At 36.9% G+C, this 27,738-nt stretch overlaps 2 protein-coding genes across 2 annotated transcripts; both read left to right on the top strand.

The window, feature by feature from the left end:
* Positions 1–485: 485 nt before the first annotated feature.
* Positions 486–14,935, top strand: LOC124442174 (cell division cycle 5-related protein-like). Its single transcript, XM_046992658.1, has 19 exons — positions 486–625; positions 712–815; positions 1,290–1,320; positions 1,427–1,685; positions 1,841–1,988; positions 3,347–3,423; positions 4,395–4,578; positions 5,148–5,229; positions 5,421–5,579; positions 6,315–6,486; positions 7,537–7,688; positions 7,785–7,865; positions 8,009–8,105; positions 8,927–9,048; positions 10,148–10,447; positions 11,653–11,742; positions 12,257–12,340; positions 12,798–12,926; positions 14,168–14,935. The coding sequence occupies exons 1-19, from the start codon at positions 581–583 to the stop codon at positions 14,276–14,278; spliced, it is 2,427 nt and encodes an 808-aa protein (XP_046848614.1). The 5' UTR covers positions 486–580; the 3' UTR covers positions 14,279–14,935.
* A 257-nt stretch (positions 14,936–15,192) lies between these two features.
* On the top strand, positions 15,193–22,013 carry LOC124442175 (flavin reductase (NADPH)-like). Its single transcript, XM_046992659.1, has 5 exons — positions 15,193–15,461; positions 15,645–15,818; positions 16,935–17,137; positions 17,823–17,972; positions 21,731–22,013. The coding sequence occupies exons 1-5, from the start codon at positions 15,301–15,303 to the stop codon at positions 21,961–21,963; spliced, it is 921 nt and encodes a 306-aa protein (XP_046848615.1). The 5' UTR covers positions 15,193–15,300; the 3' UTR covers positions 21,964–22,013.
* The last annotated feature ends 5,725 nt before the right edge of the window (positions 22,014–27,738 follow it).

Below are 27,738 nucleotides of genomic sequence, written 5' to 3'. Positions count from 1 at the left end.
ACTGAAATGACAAAAGAAGACAAACACTGTCTGACACCGTTTGAAAATTTACCTTCCGATGTAAGAAAAATTTTTGCTTGAATATTTTCTCGTCATATTTTCTTATTGTATTGTCTTTTTAGCATACAGTGTAATTTTCAGTTGGCTTTTCCTAGTTTTAAGTTGTAAGTAACAACGAACTCACTTTAGTAAAGTTTCAGCTGTAAAAAATAACCTTTTGCGAGGAGTTGGCCTCGTGTGTTGTTTGTCGTGATGTTGTTTATTTGTTTATTTGTTTTGGAATTTGTATTCAAATTTATATTGGCCGTGTATGTTTTGCACTCAGGGGAATGAAACTGACGTACAAACCGCGTAAGTATTCATCTTTGAAGGACTGGAACTGACGTATAAACCGCGCAAGAGACTAGGACTTTGGCTTCAATTTTATATCTATAAAATGTATTGTCGTTATCATTCCAGATACATATATATATATATGGAGTTCACTGGCTTCTCATTCCGGCCATTTTGAATAACACGATATTATTTATTTTCTTAAAATCTTCCAAATTGCATTTGTTTTGTGGCAAAGACAAACGCAATGCCTCGGATATTGATAAAAGGTGGCGTCTGGAGAAACACTGAGGTTTGTAAACGGAAAATCGAACGATAATGTTTTTCAGCGCGGTGGAAACAATAGTAAACATTTAATGTTACTACACCGTATTTCAGGATGAAATTCTCAAGGCAGCTGTGATGAAATATGGCTTAAATCAGTGGTCAAGAATTGCCTCGTTGCTTCATAGAAAATCCGCCAAGCAATGCAAAGCTAGATGGTATTTGCATCAATCGATTTAAGTCATCCATTGACCATCAATCTAAACCCGTCTGTTTATTTGTTTATCGGTCAGCATGTTTGATTGTATGTCCTGACTAAGATAGATTTTTGTACGTTGTTTCGTGTCCTTAGACTGAAGATGGACATTAATGCGCATTGTCAGCTTCTTATTTCTTGAATGTAAAAATCGTTCTAAAACTGTCCCAGTTATGAAAAATTTAATCCAACAGCACCAACGAGTGGTCGGAAATCGAAAAAAAACACGGTCCTTTGTAGATTGTCAGTTAATGTGACTTTCAAACTAGCGGGGATAAGCATGTTTTCATTTTAAAAAATGTTAGGATGCTCTCGCTTGCATAGAGGTGTTTATAATAGCGTTGTGTGTCAAATGCTTGTTTTTCATCTTAAAATAAACTATCGATGAATTTTTATCATCTTGAGGTGACGGTATTTTGCTTAATTTTTGTCATAGGTATGAATGGTTGGATCCAAGTATAAAGAAGGTAGGAAATGTGCATGTAAAACTTTCAAACTTTGTAAGACAAGTGCATGTGAAACTGTGAACAATACGTTATTGTTTCATAATTATTCATCCGCCATATGCTGCAGACTGAATGGAGTCGTGAAGAGGATGAGAAGCTTCTTCATCTTGCCAAACTTATGCCAACACAATGGCGAACCATTGCACCACTGATTGGTCGCACTGCTTCACAATGCCTGGAGAGGTATGAATACCTCTTGGATCAGGCTCAAGCCAAGGAAGGCGAAGATGCAGGGGAAGATCCTAGGAAGCTTCGACCCGGTGAAATTGATCCCAATCCTGAAACAAAACCAGCCAGACCAGATCCTATTGATATGGATGAAGATGGTAGGTGTTACAGTCCAATGGATTTTGATAGAAATTTTGCATGTGCATTGTTTATGGTAATCTACCGTGTTCATGTTGAAAGTACAGATTTTTTTCTTGCTTGAACTTTCTCGGCCGGCACTTCTTCATTTCTCATCATATATTCCTGCCCACAGAACTCGAGATGTTGTCAGAAGCAAGGGCTCGTCTGGCAAACACACAAGGAAAGAAAGCCAAAAGAAAAGCCAGAGAGAAGCAACTCGAGGAAGCCAGAAGATTGGCTGCTTTACAGAAACGCAGGGAACTTCGAGCTGCTGGCATCGAGTAAGCCATTACACTGTACTATCCATTATAACCCACTTTCATATTTTACTTTCAATTACTTTAAATTCACTCATAACACATTTAAACAAGAACTTCTCATACTTATTGAAATCAATTTCATTTCATTTAGCAATTTATATTACCATTTTACAAAGTTGTTGAGCAAGGCTTGAAATAATGGCCTATGTGTGGCCCGTCAAGATGACCTGTGAATGTCATTGTAGCTTGGTATAAGTTGGTTTTTTCAATAACATTAAATTTTTTTTTTGAAACTACTGTCCTGATTCTCATGTTTGACATTCTAAGCGTTTGTGAGGTCATCATGCATAGCCTCAAGGCGGGAAAACACACTTGATAAAATCGGAATCTAAGCTTTTATGCACGTTCACACAGCACATTATTACAAGAGCAAACATGGTTTTTCTGTTCCAAAATTGACATCGAATATTGCAAATTAGCATTGAAAGGAAAACCAATTAGTATTGACTGTTGTGCAAGATCCGGAAATATGGCCCGTCAAATTGACGAATAATGTAAAAAAATGTTTAGTCAATAGGCATTTCTGAGCGGTCATCGACCATTGACCAGCCGTTATTTTGAGTCCCATCTTGCAATGATCATTAGTTGACCATTTATTTTCCATTCCAATTCATCATGCTTTCATTAGTAATGATGATTGCAATGATCATTAGTTGACCATTTATTTTCCATTCCAATTCATCATGCTTTCATTAGTAATGATGATTGCAATGATCATTAGTTGACCATTTATTTTCAATTGTCATGCTTTCATTAGTAATGATGATTGCAATGATCATTAGTTGACCATATATTTTCCAATCCAATTCGTCATGCTTTCATTAGTAATGATGATTGCAATGATCATTATAGTTGACCATTTATTTTCCATTCCAATTCGTCATGCGTTCATGAACAAGTCATTTCCTATACATACAAGTTTTACTAATTTACGACCAATTTACTATGAGTTAAGTTGAGTTAAACAGTTTTTCTTGTTTGTACCTTGGACGGATTTTCTTGATGGGTGTGGGGGGGTGTATGTTCTCCAATCATATCAGATTTCACCCTTCTATGAAACATTCTAACCACCCATAAATTTTTAGCAAAACAAATCAGCAGTACGGTACTGATGAAACGGGATTTTCTGCTCAATATTTTAACTTTTTATTCCACCTTTGCTGGCTACACTATTCGACTGCCCCGAAAATCTACCCTTACCATGTCTTGCGTCGTCCCCTCTAAAATGTTTTGCATCACCCTTTTAAAAAATAAGAAAATCCGTCCGTGGTTTGTACGATAACGAAGCGCGACGATTATTTGTTTTCAATTGTATCAAGGATAAGGAAACACAAAAAGAGAAGGCGTGGTGTTGACTACAATGCCGAAATACCATTTGAGAAAAAACCAGCTCCCGGTATGTATAAAAGTGAAGTTCTCCAGGGGGGGTGCGGTATGTCATCGAGTATTCATTAGAAGTTTGTTGATGCTGCAGGACTATACTAACCTGGAAAACGATCTACATCTACAAACATGTAACGATACTCCGGGTTCAAACCATTCACTTTAACACGTAGAACTGTTGTTTGAAAAATTTCAATTACATCTGTATGTTGCGCATTTTCTCTTTTTCACTTATATTTTCCCACCAAACCTGTGTAATTTTAATGCCTCTAATTTCAGTAACTAATCGATCTTAGCTCTTCTCGGCATCGTAACACCATAAGATATGGTATGCGTAGCTGGAATTTGTTTCGGCGAGAGGTGTAATTTCATTTGCCGAACGGGGATGTAGAGAACGTAATTGCTTACTTAATCAGTATAACGTCAAATCAAGATGGTGCCATATTCACTTCTTTAGCGAGTTTGTATACAAGTGCGAAATTTGAATGCACTGTGTCGTTGGAAAAAAGTGCGAGCGAATAAGAGTTTTATGTAGAATACTTTTCTTTTTGATGCAGTCATAACTGTACTTTTGCACCAAATGGACGTACTTCCGGACGTGCATGACTGAGTTGTTTTGAAAGTGATTTGGCTTTCAAAAGAAATCGTTTGGGTACAACTGAATGTATAGATGCTAACGCTCCTACCCCCCGCCCCCAAACCATCCCTAAGCCTCCTCTCATCCCTAATTAACGTTCTGGCTACGACCCTGCTCTTAGTCGTAGTCGAAGTTTTTTCCTAAAGCTGTTATCGCTCGGGTAATTACGCGCTTGGTTTCTATAATTTATCATAGAAACTTCGCTCTAACACAGCTAGTTTGCAATTTAGCTGTACGTAGCCTCTTGGCGTTCTCTTGTTTTCTTGTTCTCTTCCTCACTCGCAGTTGGTGTGAGAACGTTACATGTTGGCGTGCGATTTTTATTCAGTTCAGTGTTTTCCCTATAGGATTTTACGACATCTCCGATGAGAACGTGGCGCCCATCCAACCTGAATTCAAGAAACTACGACAGGACAATCTGGATGGGAAGATGCGCGATCAAGTCGAGGCCGAAGAAAGACGTAAGGATAAGGAAAAGATGAAAAAGAGAAAGGAAAGCGATCTTCCCGGAGCTGTAATGCAGATCAACAAGTAAGAATTACCGTGTGTTTTTCTTTCTTAATATTTTCCCATTTAATATTACTATCCCCTGTATGTATTTGTTTGGAAGATAGTTGATATTTGAGAAATAAAATATGTTTACTGTGTTCCTACGGGCTTGTGAACATCCAGGTGACTTTTGGGGGAACTCGAGAGCAGATCAGTGCAAACCCGAGAGCGAAGGTCGAGAGTTCTCACAACCGTCTCCGACACTCTCCGAGGTTTGCATAAGCCTGTGCAAACACGTGAAACATCTTTTATTTCATTTATAAGAGAGCAGTAATGCGAAACAGATAAAATGTTTGATTTTTTCCTTGAACATTTATTCGTGATTGATTTGAAAATTCCGTTTGATTGATTTAACTGATTCAGCTCTGATCAGTTTGCACAGGCTAATGCAAACGCAGCGTTAATTCCTCGTGTGTTGAGGTTAGATTCAACGGGTGCATTAGGAGCAAGCGCGGGAAAATCCCAACATTTAATGCGCGGCAACTTTTATGTAAATTTACGAACGGCATGAACGTCCTTCTTTATTTCATCGTGTTTTTGTTTTACTCCAGGTTAAATAATCCTGACCATATCAAAAAGCGCAGTAAACTTGTTCTTCCAAAACCACAGGTTTCGGATGCCGAACTCGAAGAGGTAAATGGACACGTAATTAACGACGTTATTCCAAAGCCATCATCAGAGATTATACATAATATAAATCCTAATTTACTCTTAAATCCTTAATCCTAATTTAGGATTTAATTAACGACGATTCATTGTGTTTTATTGCAACCACCTTTTTACGATATTTTGTTCATGTGACTTGTTCATGTGACTTCGTATAGGTCGTCAAGATGGGTTTTGCCAGCGAGAGCGCACGTGCAAGCGTCGAAGACGGAAGCGCCGCGTCCGACGCTTTACTATCTGAGTACTCTGTTACCCCTGGCAACCTCAATCAACTAAGGACACCACGTACACCTGCTTCGCAGGACACTGTTTTGCAGGTACATGGACGAACTGTAATCCATATTCAGCCTTTTGCCAGTCTTTATACATGTCTTCAGTTGCGGCACGGATCCATTTTCTGTTAATTGTAGTTTTTTTTTATTGGAAAAACTTCTTCGGCATTGCTTCCGTACGTGTATCTTATCATCGAAAAACGCTTTGAGAAAAAATACGGGTGTATGAAAAAAAAGTAGACGATATTGAAATGTTTGGCGAACTATGAATTTAGCCATGCATCTCGTAGATTTGTGCCAGTATTTGTACTTTTGCATCCTGAGCATCATTAGTTCAATCTGAGTCGAAAACAATCCGAGAATGTTCAACCTCAAACAACGAAAGAGCGGTTTGCAGAAACCGTATTTTGAAGGACCTGTGCACGAAGTGCCAAGTTCAAGCTACATCGTGGACCATGAATTCAACCGAACATTTCATAAATTTGTGCCAGTATGTGTATTTTAACATCCGCTCTTAAATGTAACACCAAAAACAAACCGAAAATCAACCTCGAAAATAGGAAGAGCAGTTTGTAGAAACAGCTCTTCTTATACAGCACGTTATGATGTACGGCTTGTGCATGCATCATAACGGACATTTTGAAAATCAATTTCGAATTCAACAAATGAAGATTTGGGTCTTCGTCTTGTTTTACGAAGTATGGCGAATTTGAAAAAATTGATGAAAAATAAGGCTGCGTAACCGATTCACTTTTTTTTAAATAAAAATTCCACATTTAGGAAGCTCAAAACATCCTGGCTTTAAATCAAGTCGACACGCCATTAAAAGGAGGTGTGAACACTCCTCTCCTCGAATCCAGTTTCGAGGGTGTCACGCCAAAGAGGGCGGATATTCAGACGCCAAACATGATGTTGGGAACACCTTTTAGAACACCACAAGGAGAAGGTCAAGGTAAGCAAGTACTTCAGTTGTCGTGTGTTTGTGGACGCGTGGTGTTTTGCGACCTGTGAACGTTAAATGGTTCGATTAACGATGGGTGGGGACGGACGGGAGGAGGGTGGTTACACTGGTAAAAGGAGAGGTTGGTTAGTTAGTGAGAGGAGGTGGAGATGAGAGGGTGGTTGGTTGAGTGAGGAGGAGTGGATGGAAAGAGGAGGAGGAGGAGGATTAGTTAGTGGAGGAGGAGGTCAGTGAAGGAGGAGGTGGCTGGTCAGTGAGGAGGGTGGTTAAGTCAGTGAAGAGGGTGGTTGGTGGAGAGGAGGTGGTTGGTCAGTGAGAGGAGGGTGGCTGGTCAGTGGAGGAGGGTGGTTATCAGTGAGAAGAGGGTGGTTGGGAAGGGAGGGTGGTGAAGTGGTGGTTAGTCAGTGAGAAGAGGGGTGGCTAGTCAGTGAGAGGAGGGTTGGTTAGTTGTGAATGAAAAGGTGGTTAGTAAGAGGAGAGGTGATTAGTTAGTGAGAGGAGGGGTAGTTAGTGAGAGGAGGGGAGTTAGTTAGAGGAGGGATGGTTAGTGAGTACTAGGAGGGATGGTTGTAATAGTGGGTAACATTTATTCTAAATGATAGAGAAAATCTTGTATATGTAATTTATGTACGTATGTATGAGAAAATGGAACATGGTCACTTCAAACTCTCCTGATCTCAACACGTACAATTGAACGCGCTTGTGCCAAAATGAGAACGAAATTGTGTGTTATGTGCTATCCGGATCAATTTATTGATTTTCAATTATTTTTCGACATGTTTGTTTTAATGGCCATAACAGTAGCAGTAGACTAAGTTATAACAGTAGCAGTAGACTAAGTTATAACAAGAGCGGTGGACTAAGTTATAACAAGAGCTGTAGACTAAGTTATAACAAGAGCAGTAGATGAAGTTATAACAAGAGCTGTAGACTAAGTTATAACAAGAGCAGTAGATGAAGTTATAACAGGAGCTTTAGACTAATTTATACTTTTCTAAGTCATTGGTATCCGTATTATAAGTATTTTATTGCTTCAAAAAGGATCGACTCCGCGTATGGGTACTCCGGGACCTCCAGGACCCAAGGGCTCAGTGACCCCCGGACGAGGGTCTGTTAGGGATAAACTGAGCATAAATCAAGAAGATGCTTTGATGGATGAATACGAATCGGCGCACATGGCCAAGCAACAACAAGTAAGAACATTACCGCAGTTTTTTGCTCAATACCAATATTTTGCTACTTTATTGTGATTGTAATTTTGCATGAATTTTCATATCGTATGTTTTCAGGAAGAACAGAAATTGAAGCTGAAAGAGAGTCTTGCCGGCCTTCCTAAGCCATCAAATGACTTTGAAATTGTTGTTCCCGAAGTATGTTTTATTCCAGTTGTGTTGAACATATTTTACCGTTGACAAGAGAGTAAACATATAGCAATTTATGATAAAATTTCGATGATGCACATTTGGGTTGCCATCTTTCGCGAAACCGACTTTCACTGTTTCCTTTCTTTCAGTCCGGACCTGAGGAGATGGAAAAATCGCAGAGCGAAAATTTCGTCGAAGATGCTGCCGATATCGACGCGCGTAAAAAGGCACTCAAAGAAATGGAAGGTCAGTGTGGCCAGGTTTGGTGATTTGCATTGCCAGATCCGCTCCGGTAAGCTTAGACACCCAGCCTGCTTTATGTAATTACAACATTCAAAACAGGGGGAGCTATCGGCACAGATGAACACATTTTTGATTATAAATTACTCCTATATGGTCACACTGTGTAGAATGTAGGTAACAGTAAAGGCCCATTCATTTCTCCGTGATAAGGTGACCTGAGGATGAGAATCTATAATCCATGAAGAGGATTTCTAAATTCAATTTTTCTCGACTTTTCCTTTCTCTTTTTCACGTGTTTGATCTTCTGTCCTAGGGTTTTGAATTGGATTAACAGAATCTAGCATGCGTAATCCGTTTTCCAAAACTGGTATCGAAGTACATCCATGGACGGATTTTCATATTTTTACAGGGGTGGTGCTAAAATTTTAGGATGGTGGGCTGGTAAGGAAGGGACGTTGGACAAAATAAGGGAGGAAGGATTTCAGGGACAGTCGAGTAGTGTGTCCACCAAAGGTAGTGTAGAGAGTTGAAACATTTCACAGAAAAACTCTGTTCTACCTTACTACTGATTTGTTTTGCTAAATATTGAAGGGGGGGAGGTTAAATGTTTCTTACAGGGGTGAACATTCATTTAGGCAAGGAGAGGATGAAATCTGATACACTTCCTGCACCCCCCTCACTTCCCAGAAAATTCGTCCATGGGAATGTCATGCGGAGCATGTATTGATAAGGATTAGCTATGAAATTTAAAATCATGATCACTGTTGAAACGTTTCTTTACTGTGATAGTTTTGGGCGTACACGAGTCTCCTTGCCTTTTTTAGATGAAAAGGAACGAAGATTATGGTCCCAAGCCGTTCAACGTGAAATGCCTCGTCCTTCAGATGTAAACACCACAGTCCTTCGTCCTGCAAATATTGATCCACCGCTGACCGCTTTGCAGAAGGTACGGATAGAGCGCATGCGTTTCGTCTGTGCATACGTGAAACTTGTTGTCTCATGCTTCTCATGTCTCATGTTTCATATGAAGTACAATTTTTGTACTAAAGTTAACAAAAGAAAGCTTTAGCAAGAAGTGCGACCACAACTTTAATACGCTTGTTAACTGATGATAGTTGTGTTTGGTAGGTGATGAAGCATTTTTCTTTCAGACATAGGTTGCATCTTTAGCTGGCAATCCATGAAACGTATGCAACCTATTTATAGCAATAATGGGAAAAGGTTCTAGAATTGGCTTCTGGGTAGAAGTGCGCCAAAATCATGTAGATATACTTGTTTCGCATATTCATGAAAGTTTAGGAGGTCGTATTTTCGTTTTAAATTTTCACCTGCGCTCAAGAAAACGCATCCGAAGAAATATGCGAACGAATTGAAGGAAAATTAAACTGTCTTTGTTTTTCGAGACTTCGTAGTCGAGACAACGAGTTTTTGCACGATACTTCGAAGTAGTGGCGACAAACATCTGACGTCACAACGAGTTTTGCACGAAACTTCTTAGTAGTGGCGGCAAACCTCTGACGTCATAACGAGTTTTGCACGATACTTCGAAGTAGTGGCGGCAAACCTCTGACGTCACAATGAATTTTTTCACCCTAAAATACCAACTTCCGCACTCGTGCCCCTTGCTAAAGCTCGCTTCTGCTATTCTCAGTTGATGACGCCTTTATGTCTCAGTAATACCAACAAGAAAAGTCATCTTGTAAACTCAAGATACGAGTTATATCTGCGAGAGACAAAATTTAAAAGCAATATTTCGACTATTTTTCATCTTCGCATCAAGCCAAGTGATCGTTTACTAGCAAGTAATTCGCGCGTAATTCAACTTCCCACTTCGTTTTCATTTCTCACGTCATTTCCCTTAGCAAGTATTTATGATCATGCTTGGTTGTAAATAATCACTTGGCTCGATGACAACTTTGTAACGAAGTGGAAATTTTGCTTTTAAGTCTTGTCTCTTGCCAAAATAATTCGGTTCTTTTGGAGTACGTTTCATCTTATATTTCTGCAAAGTTTTCTTTATATCTATCAACCTTTGTATATTTCAGGCCGAGGAACTCATCAAGAAAGAGATGATCATCATGCTTCGTAACGACATCGTTAACCATCCCACCCACGGTCAGGTGGAACTATTGAAGCAGAAAAAAACCCGTAACGCTGTTCAGGCGGTGATCTCGTCGAATCAAGTTGCACTGGAGCGTGATCCGTTCGAGGCATTCACCGAGGAGGAAATGGCCGAAGCGAAGAAGACGTTGGCCAAGGAAATGGATTATGTGAAACAGAGAATAGGACACGGTGATTTACCGATTGAATCGTATTCTAAAGTTTGGGATGAATGTTATGCTCAGGTGAGGAAACTTCGTTATTTTTATGGTTCCGACTTTCGGGTCGATATTGTTCAAATATTTTCCAAGATTATTTTCGATTTCTTTCTCTGTATAAATGATTATGGTACTTTCAGTGCACTCTTAGGGACCGTGGCTTTTTGATTTATGTAAAATAGTGAGCTAAAATCGAAATACAGCGCTATCTTTCATTGATGCTCGGAACAGTTTCAACCCATGAATGAACGACTGTTGGCCACACTTTGCTCGTGTTGGTTGATCTTTATTGATATGTGTGGATATGTATGGATTTTAATGAAATAGATGATGTAGTGGGTGGTCAGGTTCTTAAGAACCTGGTTTAAGGATGAACCTGAACTCCACGGCAGTCAGCCTGGCTTAGACGCGTCTTCGCCTAACCATCCACTCACGTAAATACGACATCATCATGTGACATCGGATATTAATTGAATTGAAAAGAAGTTTTTTTGACTTTCTCTGCTTTTCATCCAATCAAGAAACATTATTTACAATACAATTACACATTTTCACAGTGCAATTACAGATGAACTGCGCTGCAATCAACCAATCATGGTCGAGAAATTTCTCAAAGTATATTATGTTACAATTGATAACATAATTTCAATTTTTCTATTTTCTGACTTTTCGAGGATACTTTAACTGAAATTGCATCGGAAAAATTTTCCGTTATAACTTTGCGTGAGCACCAGCCAGATGATTGACGTGGCTTGCACCTTTATAATCGTATGTCAATACTATAGTCAAATCGAAGGGCTGTTGCCTCTTTCAGCACAGCTTCTAGAAACTTGGCAGCCATAGCTACCATTTTTTAGTTATCATGGGACAGCTACACGAAGCCCGGATAACGTTATCCATTGGATAGCAAATTTTTTTAAACGGTTAAAAACATCTCAAAAAGGAAAAATATAAGTTTCGAACTGAGCAATCACTGAAATAAAATATTGCTTATAAGATTGCAAAATTTCTCTGTCTTAACGAAAATATAAACACCTTTTTTACAACTTTAAAAAATTTTCTATCCAATGGATAACGCTATTCAAGCTTCGTTCAACAGCCCCCTGAACTATATTGTGTTTTTTTGTCTGGAGTGTTGTACACGAATGTTTTTGAATAGTCTACATTCATTTGATCGTATTCTATGTTCGTGATTTACACGACGTTTTTGACCTCTCTTCTCCCACTTTCAGGTGATGTTTCTGCCATCTCAAAAGAGATACACGAGAGCCGCCCTTGCCAGCAAGAAAGATAGATTGGAATCGTTGGAGAAGCGACTTGAGGTAGATTTCTCGATCACGTGGAAGCTAATTTATCTTTTAGCGAAATAACGTCGAGGAGTTTCGTCAACAATGTAAACTGCTGTTGCCAAGTTCGCATTTAATTTGATTTGAAAGGTGATCTTGAATTGGAGAGATTTATACCTTTGTTAATCGGATTCGATTGTATCTTTGGATATACCATTACTGGCCAGCGGTTCACTAATTTTTATTTAATGCAAAATTGGCGTCCGAACAAAGGTTGCGGCCCATATAGTCGACTTCTGTTGTTTGAAAATTCATTTTATACAGAAAGGAAGTTGATTCTGTCGCACACATCAATTTGAATCGATTTTTCAACGTTGAAAACCGTATAGTATCTACTGTATTTAGTATCTACTGTATATGAATAGCAATGTGACCTAACTAGCAAACTGTCTTCTTTGCGCGTGGACGATTTGATTTCTCACGTTCATTCAAGCGAAATTTATACGAGTTTTATTGAAGGAGAAACGGTTCTGTGTTGTTTTTTTTTTAGCTCAATCGCTCGCAGATGGCTCAAGACGCAAAGAAGGCGTCTAGGATTGAGAAAAAATTGAAAGTGTTGCTGGGTGGCTATCAGGTACGTTGTTTGGCTTTCTGATATATTGTATACCTTTGAAATTGCGTTGTGTATATAGGACGTAAAGGATTTGATGTTGGATGTCATATCTTCATTGTTTTTTGTAATTTGTCCATTAATCATCATACAATTAACCCTTTGGACACATCGTTTATCCGTTTAACCTATTGATAACTTCATCATATCCAATTATCCATTAATGATTTCATTTCATCCAATTAACCCATCGATAATTTCAATATATCCAGATTACCATTAATCACGTCTTTTTATCCAATTAGCCCGCTGATCATTTCATTTAATCCAATTAACCCACTGACAACTATATTAAATTCAATTAACAGTTAATCATTTCGGGCATCTATTTCACTCAATGATCTCCATATTTATTATCTAATTGACCTGTTTTTCTGAATGATTAATCTGCTAAAAATCCGTATCGTGTGCGTCTTTTCAGTCTCGGGCTGTTGGCTTGATAAAGCAACTTTCTGACGCGCATGACCAAGTTGAACAGGCTTACGTCGAGAAACGAACGTTTGAGGAATTGCAAAATCAGGAAACTAAAGCTATACCAAAACGACTCAACGTAAGTTTTCGTTAAATTTACGTTTTCTTGATATGCCGTAGTCTTGCTATTGAAGCGCCTGATGTTGAAGTTTGGGGTGTTGTATACTCCAGTCTTGTGTCTTCATCATGAGTGATTGGACGTTAAAACTTGAGTCCTTATATACTCCTGTCTAGTGTCTTCATCATGAGTGATTGGAGGTTAAAACTTGAGTCCTTATATACTCCTGTCTAGTGTCTTCATCATGAGTGATTTCATGTAAAACTTGAGTCCTTACATACTCCTATGTAGTGTCTTCATCAGGAGTGATTTCATGTAAAACTTGAGTCCTTACATACTCCAATCTAGTGTCTTCATCATGAGTAATTTCATGTAAAACTTGAGTCCTTACATACTCCAATTTGGTGTCTTCATCAGGAGTGATTTCTTGTAAAACTTGAGTCCTTACATACTCCTGTCTAGTGTCTTCATCAGGAGTGATTTCATGTAAAACTTGAGTCCTTACATACTCCAGTCTGATGCTTCATCAGGAGTGATTTCATGTAAAACTTGAGTCCTTACATACTCCAGTCTGGTGCTTCATCAGGAGTGATTTCATTTAAAACTTGAGTCCTTACATACTCCTGTCTAGTGTCTTCATCAGGAGTGATTTCATGTAAAACTTGAGTCCTTACATACTCCTGTCTAGTGCCTTTATCAGGAGCGATCTGTTGTAAAACTTGGTTCTTATATATTTTTGTCTATTGTTTTATTTTAAAACTTGAATAGTCGTATTCATGTGTACATTGCACCATTTGCTCAACATCAGCACAGTGGACATTCAATTACACGCTTTGGTGGAATATTCATTAACTGGAACGTGCATTCAATAAATTTAAAGAAAGGAACAGAAATAATCATTCGCAGATCGTCTGTCCCAACTGTAACACCGCACTTCTCTGTCATATAAAGTGTTGTTTATGTTTATTTGAACGTCTGCTTTATCTTAACGATCCTTCCTTTGATCTTAATGAATGCACGTTAATGCTACCTGAATATTGCCGATTGTTGTGCGGCATAAGTAAATGTTATTGATTGTCGACTAGTTCTCTTGATTAGTGAATATTCTACAACGTTATTGATAAGTCAATACGTATAATTGAATGTCCAATGTGCTATAATGATGAAGAAATAGTGTAATTACAGTAGAATGTTGAATATCGGTGTCTGTGCAAACTCCAGTTCATTATTTATCTGTCCAACTTTTCAAAACGTGTTTTTAGTCTTTGCAAGAAGATGTGCAACGACAAACGGAACGTGAGAGCGAGTTGCAAAAACGTTATGGCGAACTTCTCGTCGAACGCGATAACTTAAAGAATTCTTCAACTGGATAGTCTAAAAGATACTTCTATTAAAATGAAAGTGTTAAGCGTACTCAGACGCATAATCACGAGGCTTTCAAATACGTCGATTTCTTGAAGTGAATTACATTTTCTTCATGCATACTTTCATTAACAGTTCGTGTACATCTCTTTTCATTCTCCGTTGAGTTTTCATCCACGCACGTTTTATCCGTTACGTTGCATAACAAGGCACGGCAAAACTTCAATTTATTGTTGGTTTTCTGGCAAGTTTTGCGTGAAAGGCTATGCCGGGAAACCACCAACATGAAGCAATATATCAGCAAATATACCAGGTAATTCTAGTTCTTATTACGCGATACGACGTCACTGCATGGCTGTTTAATTGGGACTCGTGAAATTTTGAGAATGAAAGAGATCTGCATTAAGTGTTTAAGAAAGTCTACTGTCGTTTTACAAGCTCTGCTCGGTGAAAATACAACTTCAGTAGCAGAATTTTCAAACTATAGTCACTTTTGCATAATTCTATATTCGTGCATGCATTGTTTCAGCCAATTAAAGCAAACCGGAACCTCTTGAAATAGAAATCTGTCCGTGATGACGCTAAGTGCGTTTTCAAAATCAAAACATTACGAAAAGAATAAGCAGAAAAAAGTTATCCTCAACTATATTACATTCTTTACATACTCATGAGTGTTGTCGATTTTTCCTTTTTTTATATTTACAGTCAATAGTTCCTATACTGGTCAACGAGTAAGCTTGTTTTCTTAGAGGGATTATATAACAGAGGCATTGGAAGGCCGCTTTATTGTAAATAAATAACTTCATTGTAGACCAAGCTCTGCAATGTTAACGTCAGTTTTCGTTCTTCTTGATTCTTGATTTGTCTTAAGAGGATTACATAAGTCTTTGTCTTTGAAGCTGATTGCTTTGCCAAGCATAACATTCGAAAACTAATCTCCATAATGTATCTTCTTGCATATCTGTACTAAATATTAGAGCATACCTAAGTAGAGGAGATTAAAATTGATCCCGCTGAAAAGAAATTCGTGCCCATGGAGAGTAAAGAAAGCGAAGCGAAGAGTTCGTTTAGAGCATTGAAACTTGTCGTTTTCGGAGCTAGCGGGAACACAGGCATAGCGCTTGTAAAGCAAGGATTGGATCTTGGCCATGAAATCACTGCCATCTTACGTTCCCCTGAGAAATTTTTAATAAAGTGAGTTGAGTAGTCATGCAATCATACGGCGGACGCAAATTGTGCAGCTTTCATAGTTCATGTATAATGGTTTGCTTTTGTTACAGACAAACGACAAAGAACATATAAATGCAGCCTTTGTCAATAGAAAATTTATTCACAAACACTGTATTTTCTTCTTTTATATTCGTTTTCCATATGTAGGCATGAAAACTTAAAGACTGTGAAAGGAGATGCTTACAAATTAGAGAGTTTCGTCAATGAGATTGCCGAGAAAGATGCTGTCATGTCGTGTCTCGGCTCAAATGCTCGCGGTATTGGTCAAACTACCACGATATACTCTGAAACCGTCAAGATTATCTTTGAAGCCATGAAAAGGTAGTTTTCACGTGTAGGGCTGTTCTGCCGTTGTATGTTTATGGACAAGTGTTTACACATTTCAATGGTTATATTTGAGGTGAATATCTTTATCATACGAAATCATCACCATTTCCATGGCAATGCCCCGGGGCAAAGATTTAGAACCCATGGGGTGAGGCAAGGACGCCATCTTGAAAGTTGGCAAAAAGCAAAAATACATGTAAAAAATAAGTTAAAAGGTTTAAAAACCCACTCCTATTAAACATTTAAAAACCAAACCTAGACTATAAACTTTGCAACTGTATATCAACTCAGGAAAAGCAGATATTAATCCTAAATGCCTTCAGTTTTACCACCTTTCAAGATGGCGGCTTGCCTCACTCGTAACCACTTCGTAACTTTTAGCATTTTGGAGGAGTCAGATATGTAGTATATTGGGCTCTAGGTCATTGCTCCGGGAGCTGACACTTGTTGCCTCTGCTAGCCAAGACATTTCTGTAACTTGTAGGGATAATTATAATTAGTCTGTTATACAGCTGGCTATGTATTTTCTCCAACATACATCCATGTTACAACTTACGAGTAAAAATGAAAAAGCAATCCTTCGCAGTGACAAAAATGGCCATTTTATCTGGTATTCAAAGTTCACTAACGAGGAAAGCTTAGCCTCTATTAAACATTCCCTGCTGCTAGCCATGCTCAAAACCTTATAAGGTATTGCTTCGTGTGATTAGCTCAACCCGATGGTCCAGTCATCGTGCAAGTTCGGTCATGCTTTATAAATAATCATCGTTCATTTGTTTGTATAGGGTTAAAATTCTGTAAACGGCAAAATATTTTAAAACCAATAGCCAATAATTAACTTACTAACTTTTACATCTTTGTGTTATGTTTATGCGTTTGACTGTGATTGACATCAATGTAATAAACTCGAGTTGGTTTTAAAACTCTACTTGATCAATTTTTGAAGAAGAGCTGCGGTTTGTTGTTTTAGTTCATCATTTATCTTAGGACTTTTATGGACCTATGCTTTTTTAAAGAATATGCAACGCTTTGTTCTATGAACTTCGCTTTGAGCTTTGTCCTGTAGTTTAGAAACTAAACTTTCAGTATTTTTTTTTCATTTTGACAAAGACACTCCGTGAAACGTTTCGTTGCTGTTACAAGTTGGTGCGGTAAGAAAACTCCTCAGAATCCCTGGTTTTTCGAATGGATTATCCGTCCTCTGTACATTGGCGGTGCTCTCAGCGACATTGCGATAATGGAGGACTATGTTGAGAACACGGATGAAGGCGATATGAACTACACAATCGTCAGACCGCCCAGGTTAACTAACGGTATGTTTGTTCAGGGTGTCACCTATAGTTGTAACACAAACAGCGTTCTTATTGGTTGAGAAGGGGGAACTTTTTCCAAAACACATCTACTTTTCTTCCTTGCTGACTTCATTCACTCCAGAACTCGACCACCATTCTTCCTCGCTCATTTCATTCACTCCAGAACTCGACCACCATTCTTCCTCACTCATTTCATTCACTCCAGAACTCGACCACCATTCTTCCTCACTCATTTCATTCACTCCAGAACTCGACCACCATTCTTCTCATTTCATTCACTCCAGAACTCACCACCATTCTTCCTCGCTCATTTCATTCACTCCAGAACTCGACCACCATTCTTCCTCGCTCATTTCATTCACTCCAGAACTCGACCACCATTCTTCCTCACTCATTTCATTCCTCCAGAACTCGACCACCATTCTTCCTCGCTCATTTCATTCACTCCAGAACGACCACCATTCTTCCTCACTCATTTCATTCACTCCAGAACTCGACCACCATTCTTCCTCACTCATTTCATTCACTCCAGAACTCGACCACCATTCTTCCTCGCTCATTTCATTCACTCCAGAACTCGACCACCATTCTTCCTCGCTCATTTCATTCACTCCAGAACTCGACCACCATTATTCCTCGCTCATTTCATTCACTCCGAAACTAATATTTGTATTTTGCATCTCAGCTGTTGGTACTCGTAATTTTCGAGTGGAAGAAGGTCTTTTCAACACCGGTGCAGGCATCACGGCAAACATACCTCGTGAAGATGTTGCTCATTTCATGCTCGCTGTTTTGCAAACCGACGAATATGATCGAAAAATGATAGCCATCCAGGGTGTGTAGGTTTTGTTATATCACGTTGTCGTCTCATTCGTCTTTTGGCCGAAGCAATTGTGAATGAAAAAAGAATACCGTTGATTTTACATCATGCTTATGTTATCCATTATAAATCGCCTAAAAATGGTCCTGTGAAGCTTATGTGCGTAAGCAACGGGTAAAATAATATGGAAGGGTTATTTTTACGCGAAAACGATTTCTTTTATAAATGCCTCGTAGACTTAGTTCTAATTAGCTTTAGTTTTGTTTTGTCGAATTGAACTATTTAAATATATATATCATTGGGGTAAAAATATTGTAAAACCACAGAATAAGAATATACAGAAGAGCCACTCGTGTCGGAACCTTTGATGTTTTTGTCCTCGCGCATGTCGTGCCGCGCATGGTGGCCGCCATTATTCCAGCCAGATGATTAGGGTTTTTGACTTTTTTCCAACCTTTAAAATGATCCGAAGTCATTTCTTAAGTCAAAATATACTTGAATTCATTGTTACGTATTGACGTCATGCAATTTTAATGGTTGGAAACAAGTGAGAAATCCTAATCATCTGGCTGGAATGGTATCATAAATATTTTCTTTTCTTGCACTACTTCAGCATCTGTAGGGACTACTGCAGTTTAACGGACACCTTAGACGCTGATCCAACCCTAACCGTATAATCCTAAGAAAAAACGAGCCTGCGCTCCCCATGAAAGCGCTTCGGGTGTCCGCTAAGCTGCAGTTTAGCCCATTCGTTACTGCCCATTAGCGGATCTAGGGGTAGTCACAGCGAGCAGCAGTGAGCAAAATAAATTAAAGATACTTAATTCGAAATTCAAAGTATTTTCAGAAAAGCACTATTGGTTTCGAATTCTAAAAATATAATTTCACCAATGAACTTGTCTCTGAGGTGCTTAGAAATGTAAATATATTCCAAAATGTGCAGCAGTAATTTATTTTGACTAGCCCTAGATCCGCCACTGTTCCTGCCAGTATCAAATAGTAAGTGATCAGTTTTCATTAAAAGCAAAAATCTCTTATAAAACACAAACAGAATTGCAGCCTTACAACGAAATGAAAATGACTTTAGGAATAGTGTATAACTTTTACTATTTATACTGGTTTATATCATGGTAGTAAAAATTTGAAAATTAGTCATGATTTACAGTAAGTTTTTTGAAATGAGAATAAGACGTTTCTTTACTTTGAAAGCTTACTGTTCAACTACATCACGAACAGCCAGATCTCATTTCACTAATGATGGATTTAAACACCAATCGCAGTCAAAATCCATATTCAAGCAAGCCACCAAAATATAGTAACTAGTAATGAAAACTAATAAAAATATAGTAATTTTGATGAGGTTTCCCGTCCAGGTAATTAGTATACAGGTAAGTGGTTAAACCACCAAGCTGGCAGGGTTAATTTCTCATGAATTTTAATCCAAGGTCAACACTAACCGGGCTTTGAGCAACACAAATTAACACAGGGTTAAAATTTAACTCTGGGATGAGCAAATTTAACCTTGGATTAGCGTTAATCAACTTTTGAAAAACCGGCCTAGGGCGTGCGTCACATCCGTTGAAAATGTGGCAATAAATTATAATGCTTTATTTAAAATTAATTCACTAGTAATATAAATTTGCAAATATATAATTTGTGGTGTTTGTCTGACGATAGGCAACGCGAGCGTTCAATGGTAAATTAAACTTTAGCCCATTTCACTAGAAAAAGGCTTTTTTGTCTTCTTTCACCGACAAGCACGAAAATGTAAAGAAGGCACAAGCAGAAAACATTGCTCATTTTCAGAACAAAGCGAGAATTGGGACGAATTTACTTTGTAAAAGCCAGATGTGGTCATGTCTGTTTCACTATTCATTTTGTTTTTTTCGTTGAGTTTTGTGCAATTAGCTAAGATTCTTCTCAATTGAAAGAATGTTATATGCAGTGCGGTGTTTGAAATTAAATGAAGATATGATCTTCGCACTTTGTTGGACAATTTAAGCAATTGTCTCATGAACCTGAAAATTTCAGGTGACTCAACGGGATTCGAACCCATGACCTCTGCGATGCCGGTACAGTGCTCTGACCAACTGAGCTATGAAGTCACACAGTGGAGAGCATTTCATTTAATTCAAACACCGCACTGCATAAAACATTCTTTCATATGACATTCCTTTCACGGGAAAACATGAGCCCAACAAATTGACCTGCTCTTTATTGGATTGTTAGCCAATGGGTTTATTTCTTTACAAAAACCGTTAACACAGCAACACAATTTAGCGAATTCTTACTTTCTTTTTATTATCTTTTTTGTCTCTTTTACTAATACGCACATACCGTTTTTTTTTAATGTATTGAAATAAATTCCAAGTTTTTTGCCTCTCGGTTAAAGAAACAAATCGCAAAACTGCTCCACTGCACGAGAAATACTTCAAATAAGCCAATATATTGATGCGTATGTAACACGAAATCTTTGTTGTCGTGAATGAAACATCGCCTGAAAAAGTTTTGGATTTTCTTTGTAACTATGATTGCATGCTAACTTCTGGAGCTTATTGAAGTTTTTGTGATTTGTATATTAGTGAATTTATGGTCATATGTTTCCTAATCAACATACGTATTCGTTACTTGTATACATTCCTGCCAATATCAAATAGTAAGTGATCAGTTCTCATTAAAATCAAAAATTTCTTATAAAACGCAAACAGAATTGCAGCCTTACAACGAAATGAAAAATGACTTTAGGCGTATGTGAGGAAGTAGGGAACATATGACTGAATAAGCTGATTTGCATATCACAAACAAAAACTTGAATAGTTCCAGATGTAAACATGCACAAACAGTAATGTTAAAAAGAAAGTCCATTGCAAATTGAGGAGATCTTTTATCTAAGACAATATTCGTGTCATTACCACTTTATTAAAAACACCTCCTGTTCAAAAGACTCATCTTTACATAATCTAAAATTTAAAGTGATCAATGCATTTGTTTGCTTGGGACGTAATTCCAGTTTCTAAGGTGTAACCATCAAAATCTACCACAAGGAACAAAGTACACACTCTACCTTTGGCAAAAACACACATAGCAATATTTCATATGCCAATCTACACACACTTCCTTCCCCCTATATAAAGATACAAAAATACATTCACAAATAAAAACAACGGAAAGAGAAGGAAACGATTTTGTTCTCCAATCACGAAAAACAAACAGGTGACTAAGAAAATTAGAACAATAAAGAAAAAACTTTTGTTTTCCTTGATGGAGATCGCTGCTAAGAAACAATCTGTTATTATAGTCTCTCTATTAATGCACGGTTTAAACGATTTTTTTCGATGTTAAAATGTGCAGTAATTAAACCCCCACTTCATTATCAGATATTGAATTTCAGTTTTTTGAAGTGACACTTGTACAACACTCAAAGGGGGTCATGATGATATGCAAACAATTTCTCTCGATGGCAAGCATTAGAAGTAGCATGTTTTCTTATGTGTGCATAAACGGGATGATAATTGATAAACATAATTTTTATCATATTTTTTTATTCTTAAAGATTGATACCAAAACCCATTTTAAACCTCAACCGACTGAGTTTAAATTAGGTGACGTTAAGTACGATATACATCAACAAATGCCATAGTTGAAATACACAAAAGCGAATGTAATTCAATTTCAGTTCGCCACATAAGAAGTACGGCGAATGAGATTAAAATATGTAAATTTATGACAGATTTTTTACAAAGGAGCCAAAATTGTCTTCGATCATCATTTAGCATCCAACTGTTGTGAACGAAAGAAGACGGGTATAAATATCAACAATGAAGATCACTTCTATAGTTTTTCTTTTGGTTTGCTTTGCACTGTTGCATACGCAGCCGCAAGTGAAGATGAAGAAAACGATGAAGATGGAATTTTGAACGGTATTAGCAGTTTTTCCAATTCGATTATTTTAAAGACCGCGAAGCTCATCTATTGCATACTTTGTCCACTTCCTACTGTTCGCTAACTCATGGTCTTGATTAAAAACGAAAGTGGTTTTGTTTAGAAATCGATGATGAAACCTGGCCAGAGGAAAACATCCAAAAAGGATTACAAGAAAATGAAGATGAAGATGGACAGTCAATGCATAAGTAAGTATGTTTGTCTCTCACGTTTTACATTGCTTAAAAAGTTGTTTTCTAGTGTTTTCAAGAAACCTGCTGTAAAAAAGTTTCGTTTTGTAAATTTTGTAATCGAACGTCGTGATTTCTTCGAGATAAATATAATAAACGCAAACGCTGAACCTGAACTTTTGGATTGTCATGCAAAAACGAGTTGCACAGAAAACGGCCGGTTGAACGATACTATTCTGAATCAAAGCTGCATGTATTAAGCTCGTCTCTCGCGTTCTCGCCATTTATCGTTTCTGTTTTATTATTCATTTTGACAAATTTGACACCGCTACTGCAAATACGTAGTACAGCAAATAAGTAATAACTTTATCATGTGGACTTAATACAGGCACAGTAGCTACATCGTATTATATATACAAGTTTCTCGTATCTTTGGCGCGAAATTACGTTTGTGATTGCCTGAAATGCCTTATGTTCTATCTTAGATGTCTGCTTCACATATTGCAGGTTTTTCATTGCACAAAGTTTAACATGAACTATTTGTTTAGACTAATCAGTATGACCTTAATTACGATAACCTACACTAATAGGATTAGTAATGCCTCGAGTAATGCATATAAAAAATATGTGTTGACCAAGATGCCCTAAGCGCTTGTGTTTATGTTTATATCATAACTTTCTAAGCCCGCGGCACACTGAATTTACTGAAGGTCGTGTAGTTTTCCTGAAAATTCATTTAAACACAAGTTAATCTACTGGCAATTGGCCTACCTCGTTTAGGCAAAGAAGCCTTTTACATTACAATGTTTTACAGTAATAATATACGCCTACCAGGGGTTTATTGTCTGTAAAACAGAGGAACAGCATTGCAATGGAACAATTTTTGAATTGAATGAAATCTGCATTGCTTATGCCATACACTTAGTTCAGACAGATCAATGATAAGGATGGATCCAGTGTTACAAAAATATGATCAATTATATTCCTATAGCACAGCTTAAAGGCTGTTCGTTACTTTCATATCCACAAACTTTTTTTATGTATAGGGATGGAAAACTTCATTAAAACAAAAGTGGATAGTCACGCATGCGCAGAGGCAACCTACCTTAACTATTGATAATTAAACGTTGTAGTTTGTTGCACTAATTAAAAAAATTTAGAATAATTGACTGACATGAAACATCGTGTTATGTAGAGACGACGAGGAAGCTGATATAAATTTTAAAAAACGCTCACCTGAACGTAGTTACAGTAGTCGTCGTCGTTACCGTGGTTACAGTGGTGATCGTCGTCGTTACGGTGGTTACAGTGATTACAGTCGTTTTGGAGATCACGGTCCTCGCGCATATCACCTTCGTTGTTGAGCAAAGAAAATCCGTTGATAAGAAACATTTTTCATGAAGTTAATCATATAAACATGTAATTTAAATTTACGATCTTTTTTGTGTTTCATTTGGGAAAAGTAAATAACTGTTTGCAATAATCAGTAAATGGCTATTTCCAGGTATTATGGCTATTTTTAGAGCATATTATGGTTGATATGTAGTAATAAAATGAAGCACTTATCAGTTACGCCTATAATCCAATCAACGGCCTTACCGATTACGTAAATAAAACAGACCGCCACCACGACGATGATGAATGTAGACCAAATACCCTGGTTATGCTTAACATTTACTTAATTGCATGCATGCTTCCTTGCACAAGTGGTAGTGTGACAACTAGAGTATTTAAGCACTCAACTTGTGGCTCAAGTATTCGATTTGTATCACTACATAAAAATTTCAAGTGTTCGATTTTTACTTTAGTCTCATGACTAACCATAAATCCGCCCTGATCAAAATTATAACAACGCTTTATACGCACAAGGAAAATTACTTTTCATACTCTTAGTATTTATTTCCTCGACCAACAATACCCAAACATTCGTTTACACACGAGAAATAAAAACTTCCCTTTCTCGATGTGGATATAACTTGTTCTAAAAGTGCATTCTTTACTTCAGTTTTTCGTTAATTCACTTCAACGGGTTTATTCACTGACTTTTATAGCTTCGTAGTTCTTATATACAAACGTTCTTTATATTGGTGCCCTTATTCATCTTCTTTTTTATTTGCATCTTTTACGAACAAGCACAAATCTGCTTTTGTTTTTGATATTGAAAAACAAATTGTGAAACTGCTCCCCCTTTTTTTGATCAAATTTACACATCAAATTAGCCAATATTTTAAAGTGTATGTAACATGTAATTATATGTTCTCTCGAATAAAACTTCTCCTTAAACTGTAATTGACTTTTTTTTTCTAACATTAATGTTTGCAAGCAACCTTTGTCTGGAGCTATTGAAGTTATAAGATTTGTCAATTGGTGAATTGACGATCAGTCGTTTTTTGATTAACATACATATTTCTTACTTGCATTTATTTATGTTAACATCGAGTAAATTTGCTTTTCAGCAATTTGCTTCTATGTTGAAATGTGTAATAAGTCAAATCCATTTCATTATTTTTTTGAACTGATATTTCAAACACGCTAAAAGGGGTTATGATATAAGACCAAACTTCTCAGTCAAAAGGACAAAGTCTACATGAATGAGCGTAATTTGTGACAAAGTTTTCTTGATGAGAGTAATTCATGGTTAAAATCATCAATTTCTTCGTCAATTTCTGTCGTGTCTACAAATCATTTGTAACAAGTGCTTTCATTAAGATTCATAAGGTGATTATTGTGTTATTGTTATTGTAAACAGGGCAACGACTGGAGCTTTATCATAGTCACTACATCATTTGATAAACAAAATGCAGTACCAGAATATTCTTCGACAATGTCTTAACTGTAAAGATATTTCGATAAAAGACATATTTGTATACAAAAAATATGATATAATTACACAGTTAGTATACATCAATTATTAAAAATTTTGAATTAAGACAAGACATATGATGTGCGTAAGTGAGCAAGAACTGCAAAGAAAATGATAAATAAAAATAGTATCAAAATGTTGGACTTATTTTAAAATTGAAGCGAGAGACTTGCCGAAAAAATGATAAAATAATAAATAAAATAGTATCAAAATGATGGACTTGTTTGTTATGGTTTGGTGAATTTATTGTTTGTGATTTCAAACATACAAATGATAACTCTTGCAAATAACCTTATAAACACTTTCTAACCTGATAAAACGATTTCGTTATATTAAAATCAAAAACTCGGTTTGTTTAGAAGACACAATTCTAATTGCTTTAAAATCTAAAGTGGTCTATAAATCTGTTTTCCCATAGGATGAAATACTTGTTTCAAAGGTGAAACCCCTCAAAATGTAGTAGTAACAAGGTTTCATGTACTCATCACCTTTTATAAAAAACCCAGCAAATTTAGACATACATAATATCTCGAATGCAAATCTACACACATTTACCCCCACACACAAAGATACACAAGTCATAAACAAACAAAAAGAGCTTAATATGAGAAGTGAAGAATGTTTGAACAGTAAACAATAGTTTTTTTTTGGTTTCTTTTAATAGAAAGCTGCTAAAAAACAACCAGTTACTATATTCTCTTTGTTAATGCACTGTAAAAACATTCCTTTGCGATGTCTAAATGGGTAATTAGTTGAACCGTCTTCATTTCTCGATATTTTAATTCAGTCTTTTGAAGTGGTGCTTGTATCTTGTTTGGCATATAAGAGCTGCGGCGTATAACCTTGAAAATAACTATGCAAATTTCTAACAGATTTTTTACTGGTGCAATGCTCTATACAAAGAAGCTAAAAAGAAGTCTTTTATCGTCATTCACCAGCCAACTGTTTCAAAAGGAAGAAGACACGCTAGATAATTCACTATGAAGATAACTTATCTTGTTTTTGCTCTTGGTGTGTTTTGCACTGCAATGTATTCATCCACCATTGAAGATGAAGAAAATATTGAAGATGGAATTTTGAACGGTATTTATCATTATTCCTGATGTGTTTAATTAGATGACTGAAGCTCATCCACTGCATGCTTTATCTGCACTAACTTAAGTCTATCATTGTAAAACGAAGGTTTCTTGTTCAGAATTCGATGAAGAAGCCTGGCCAGAAGAAAACTACGAGATGGAATTACAAGAGAATAATAACGAAGATGGACAGTGAGTAAACTTTTGTTTCGTAAACTTTCGAAGATGAAGTTGAGATTTCTTCGAGAAGAAATACAACAATGAACGCAAACTTTATTCATTTGATTGAAAATGAAAACTTTCACAGAAAACGCCTGGATAGAAATCATAAATTAGGCATAAATGCCTGGCATTAAATGCCTTGCATTGCTGTATCCGTTTGCCGGTTGCAAAAAACTTAGCTATACATTTGATCATCAAATACGGACGAATGTGTGACATATGGCAAGAATTATACATTGCAATCTTTATGACTTTACTTATTATGATCCACACCAATAATACTACAATTATGAATTTAAGATTTTTAAGAAAAATATGCATAATACTCATCAAGGCATCGAGACCTTGCAGGGTGCAACGAGCAAGACTGAAAACAAGTACGGTCCTAGATATTTCTCGTAAAGTAAAGTATGCCCAGACATAATGTAATTTATGTTGACAATCATACAAGTGTCAGATATGTTAAGCTATTGTCAACTATTGTCTGTAACATAGAAGGACAGGATTACTTGCAAACTTTTGTATTAAATTAAATTTACACTGTTTATGCAACAACTGGTTCAGACAGATCAATGGTAAGTATGGACCAGTATTAGAAAAAATATGACCAATTGTATTACTTTTTATACATCGTGATTGCAAAGCTTAAATCTGTTCTCTCATTTCATATCCGTAAATTTTCGTCGGGACGGAAAACTTCAGTAGCCAGTACACATGCGTACTGACTCCACCCATCAAAACTATTTTTAATAAAATGTAGAAGCTTGTTGCACTACTTAGCAGCAAATGACTGACATTAAACAATTATGTTGTGCAGAAACTATGAAGAAGCTGATCCAAATACAGCAAAGCGCTCACCTCGACGTTCTCGTCGCCGCCGTGACTTTTAATCGGAAATGTCGGTCGTCTTGTCAAGTAATTTGCGATGTAAACATGTTATTTGCATTTATATTCTTTAATGTGTTTCATGTATGAAAAATAAAATAAATGGTTTGAACCCTGAAATATTGTTACATGTTCGTAGATGTAGATCGTTCGGCTTAGGCCTTATAAGCCCGCCCCGCCTTCACACTTTGCATTAAGTTAAAAATGGTTGACTATATGGGACACTTCATGGATGTGATATAACATTGGTTTTACGCCACTCTAGTCAATTCCATCGAGAAAATGTTATCAAAAACAGGGATGCAATGAAGGATTTTGGTTGTCAAAACTTCCGCTATGAAAATTGTTTTTAAAATTCGCTCCCGGTGAAAACAACCACAATATAAGTCTTTAATGGCAACAAATATTGTGCATTTTATATGTTGTGCTTTTAAATATTCCATGAGCTCTCTTATTATGAACAAGAAATCCACTTTTTTCAGTTTGCTGTTTTTATACAATTCTCTTTTACAGAATTTTTCTGTTTGTCAATGTTTTGGCGAATACAATTCTCAATTAAACACTCTCTAAGACTCGATTTTTCAAAATTATTTTACTGAATACAAATGGTTGAAAGTGATCAA

Source organism: Xenia sp. Carnegie-2017, unplaced genomic scaffold, assembly GCF_021976095.1.
Source record: "Xenia sp. Carnegie-2017 unplaced genomic scaffold, XeniaSp_v1 HiC_scaffold_20, whole genome shotgun sequence".
In the NCBI taxonomy this organism is placed as follows: domain Eukaryota; kingdom Metazoa; phylum Cnidaria; class Anthozoa; order Malacalcyonacea; family Xeniidae; genus Xenia; species Xenia sp. Carnegie-2017.
The sequence above is the reverse complement of the archived record's forward strand: the minus strand, read 5'-3'. Positions and strand labels throughout refer to the sequence as shown.

Bases quoted from the DNA above. Each gene is read 5' to 3' on its own strand.
- LOC124442174 (XM_046992658.1), top strand. From the start codon at position 581: ATGCCTCGGATATTGATAAAAGGTGGCGTCTGGAGAAACACTGAG. The intron at 6,487-7,536 runs GTAAGCAAGTAC...TGCTTCAAAAAG, and splicing joins ACCACAAGGAGAAGGTCAAG to GATCGACTCCGCGTATGGGT. The intron at 8,106-8,926 runs GTCAGTGTGGCC...TGCCTTTTTTAG, and splicing joins GGCACTCAAAGAAATGGAAG to ATGAAAAGGAACGAAGATTA.
- LOC124442175 (XM_046992659.1), top strand. From the start codon at position 15,301: ATGGAGAGTAAAGAAAGCGAAGCGAAGAGTTCGTTTAGAGCATTGAAA. The intron at 15,462-15,644 runs GTGAGTTGAGTA...TTCCATATGTAG, and splicing joins CCTGAGAAATTTTTAATAAA to GCATGAAAACTTAAAGACTG. The intron at 15,819-16,934 runs GTAGTTTTCACG...ATTTTGACAAAG, and splicing joins ATCTTTGAAGCCATGAAAAG to ACACTCCGTGAAACGTTTCG.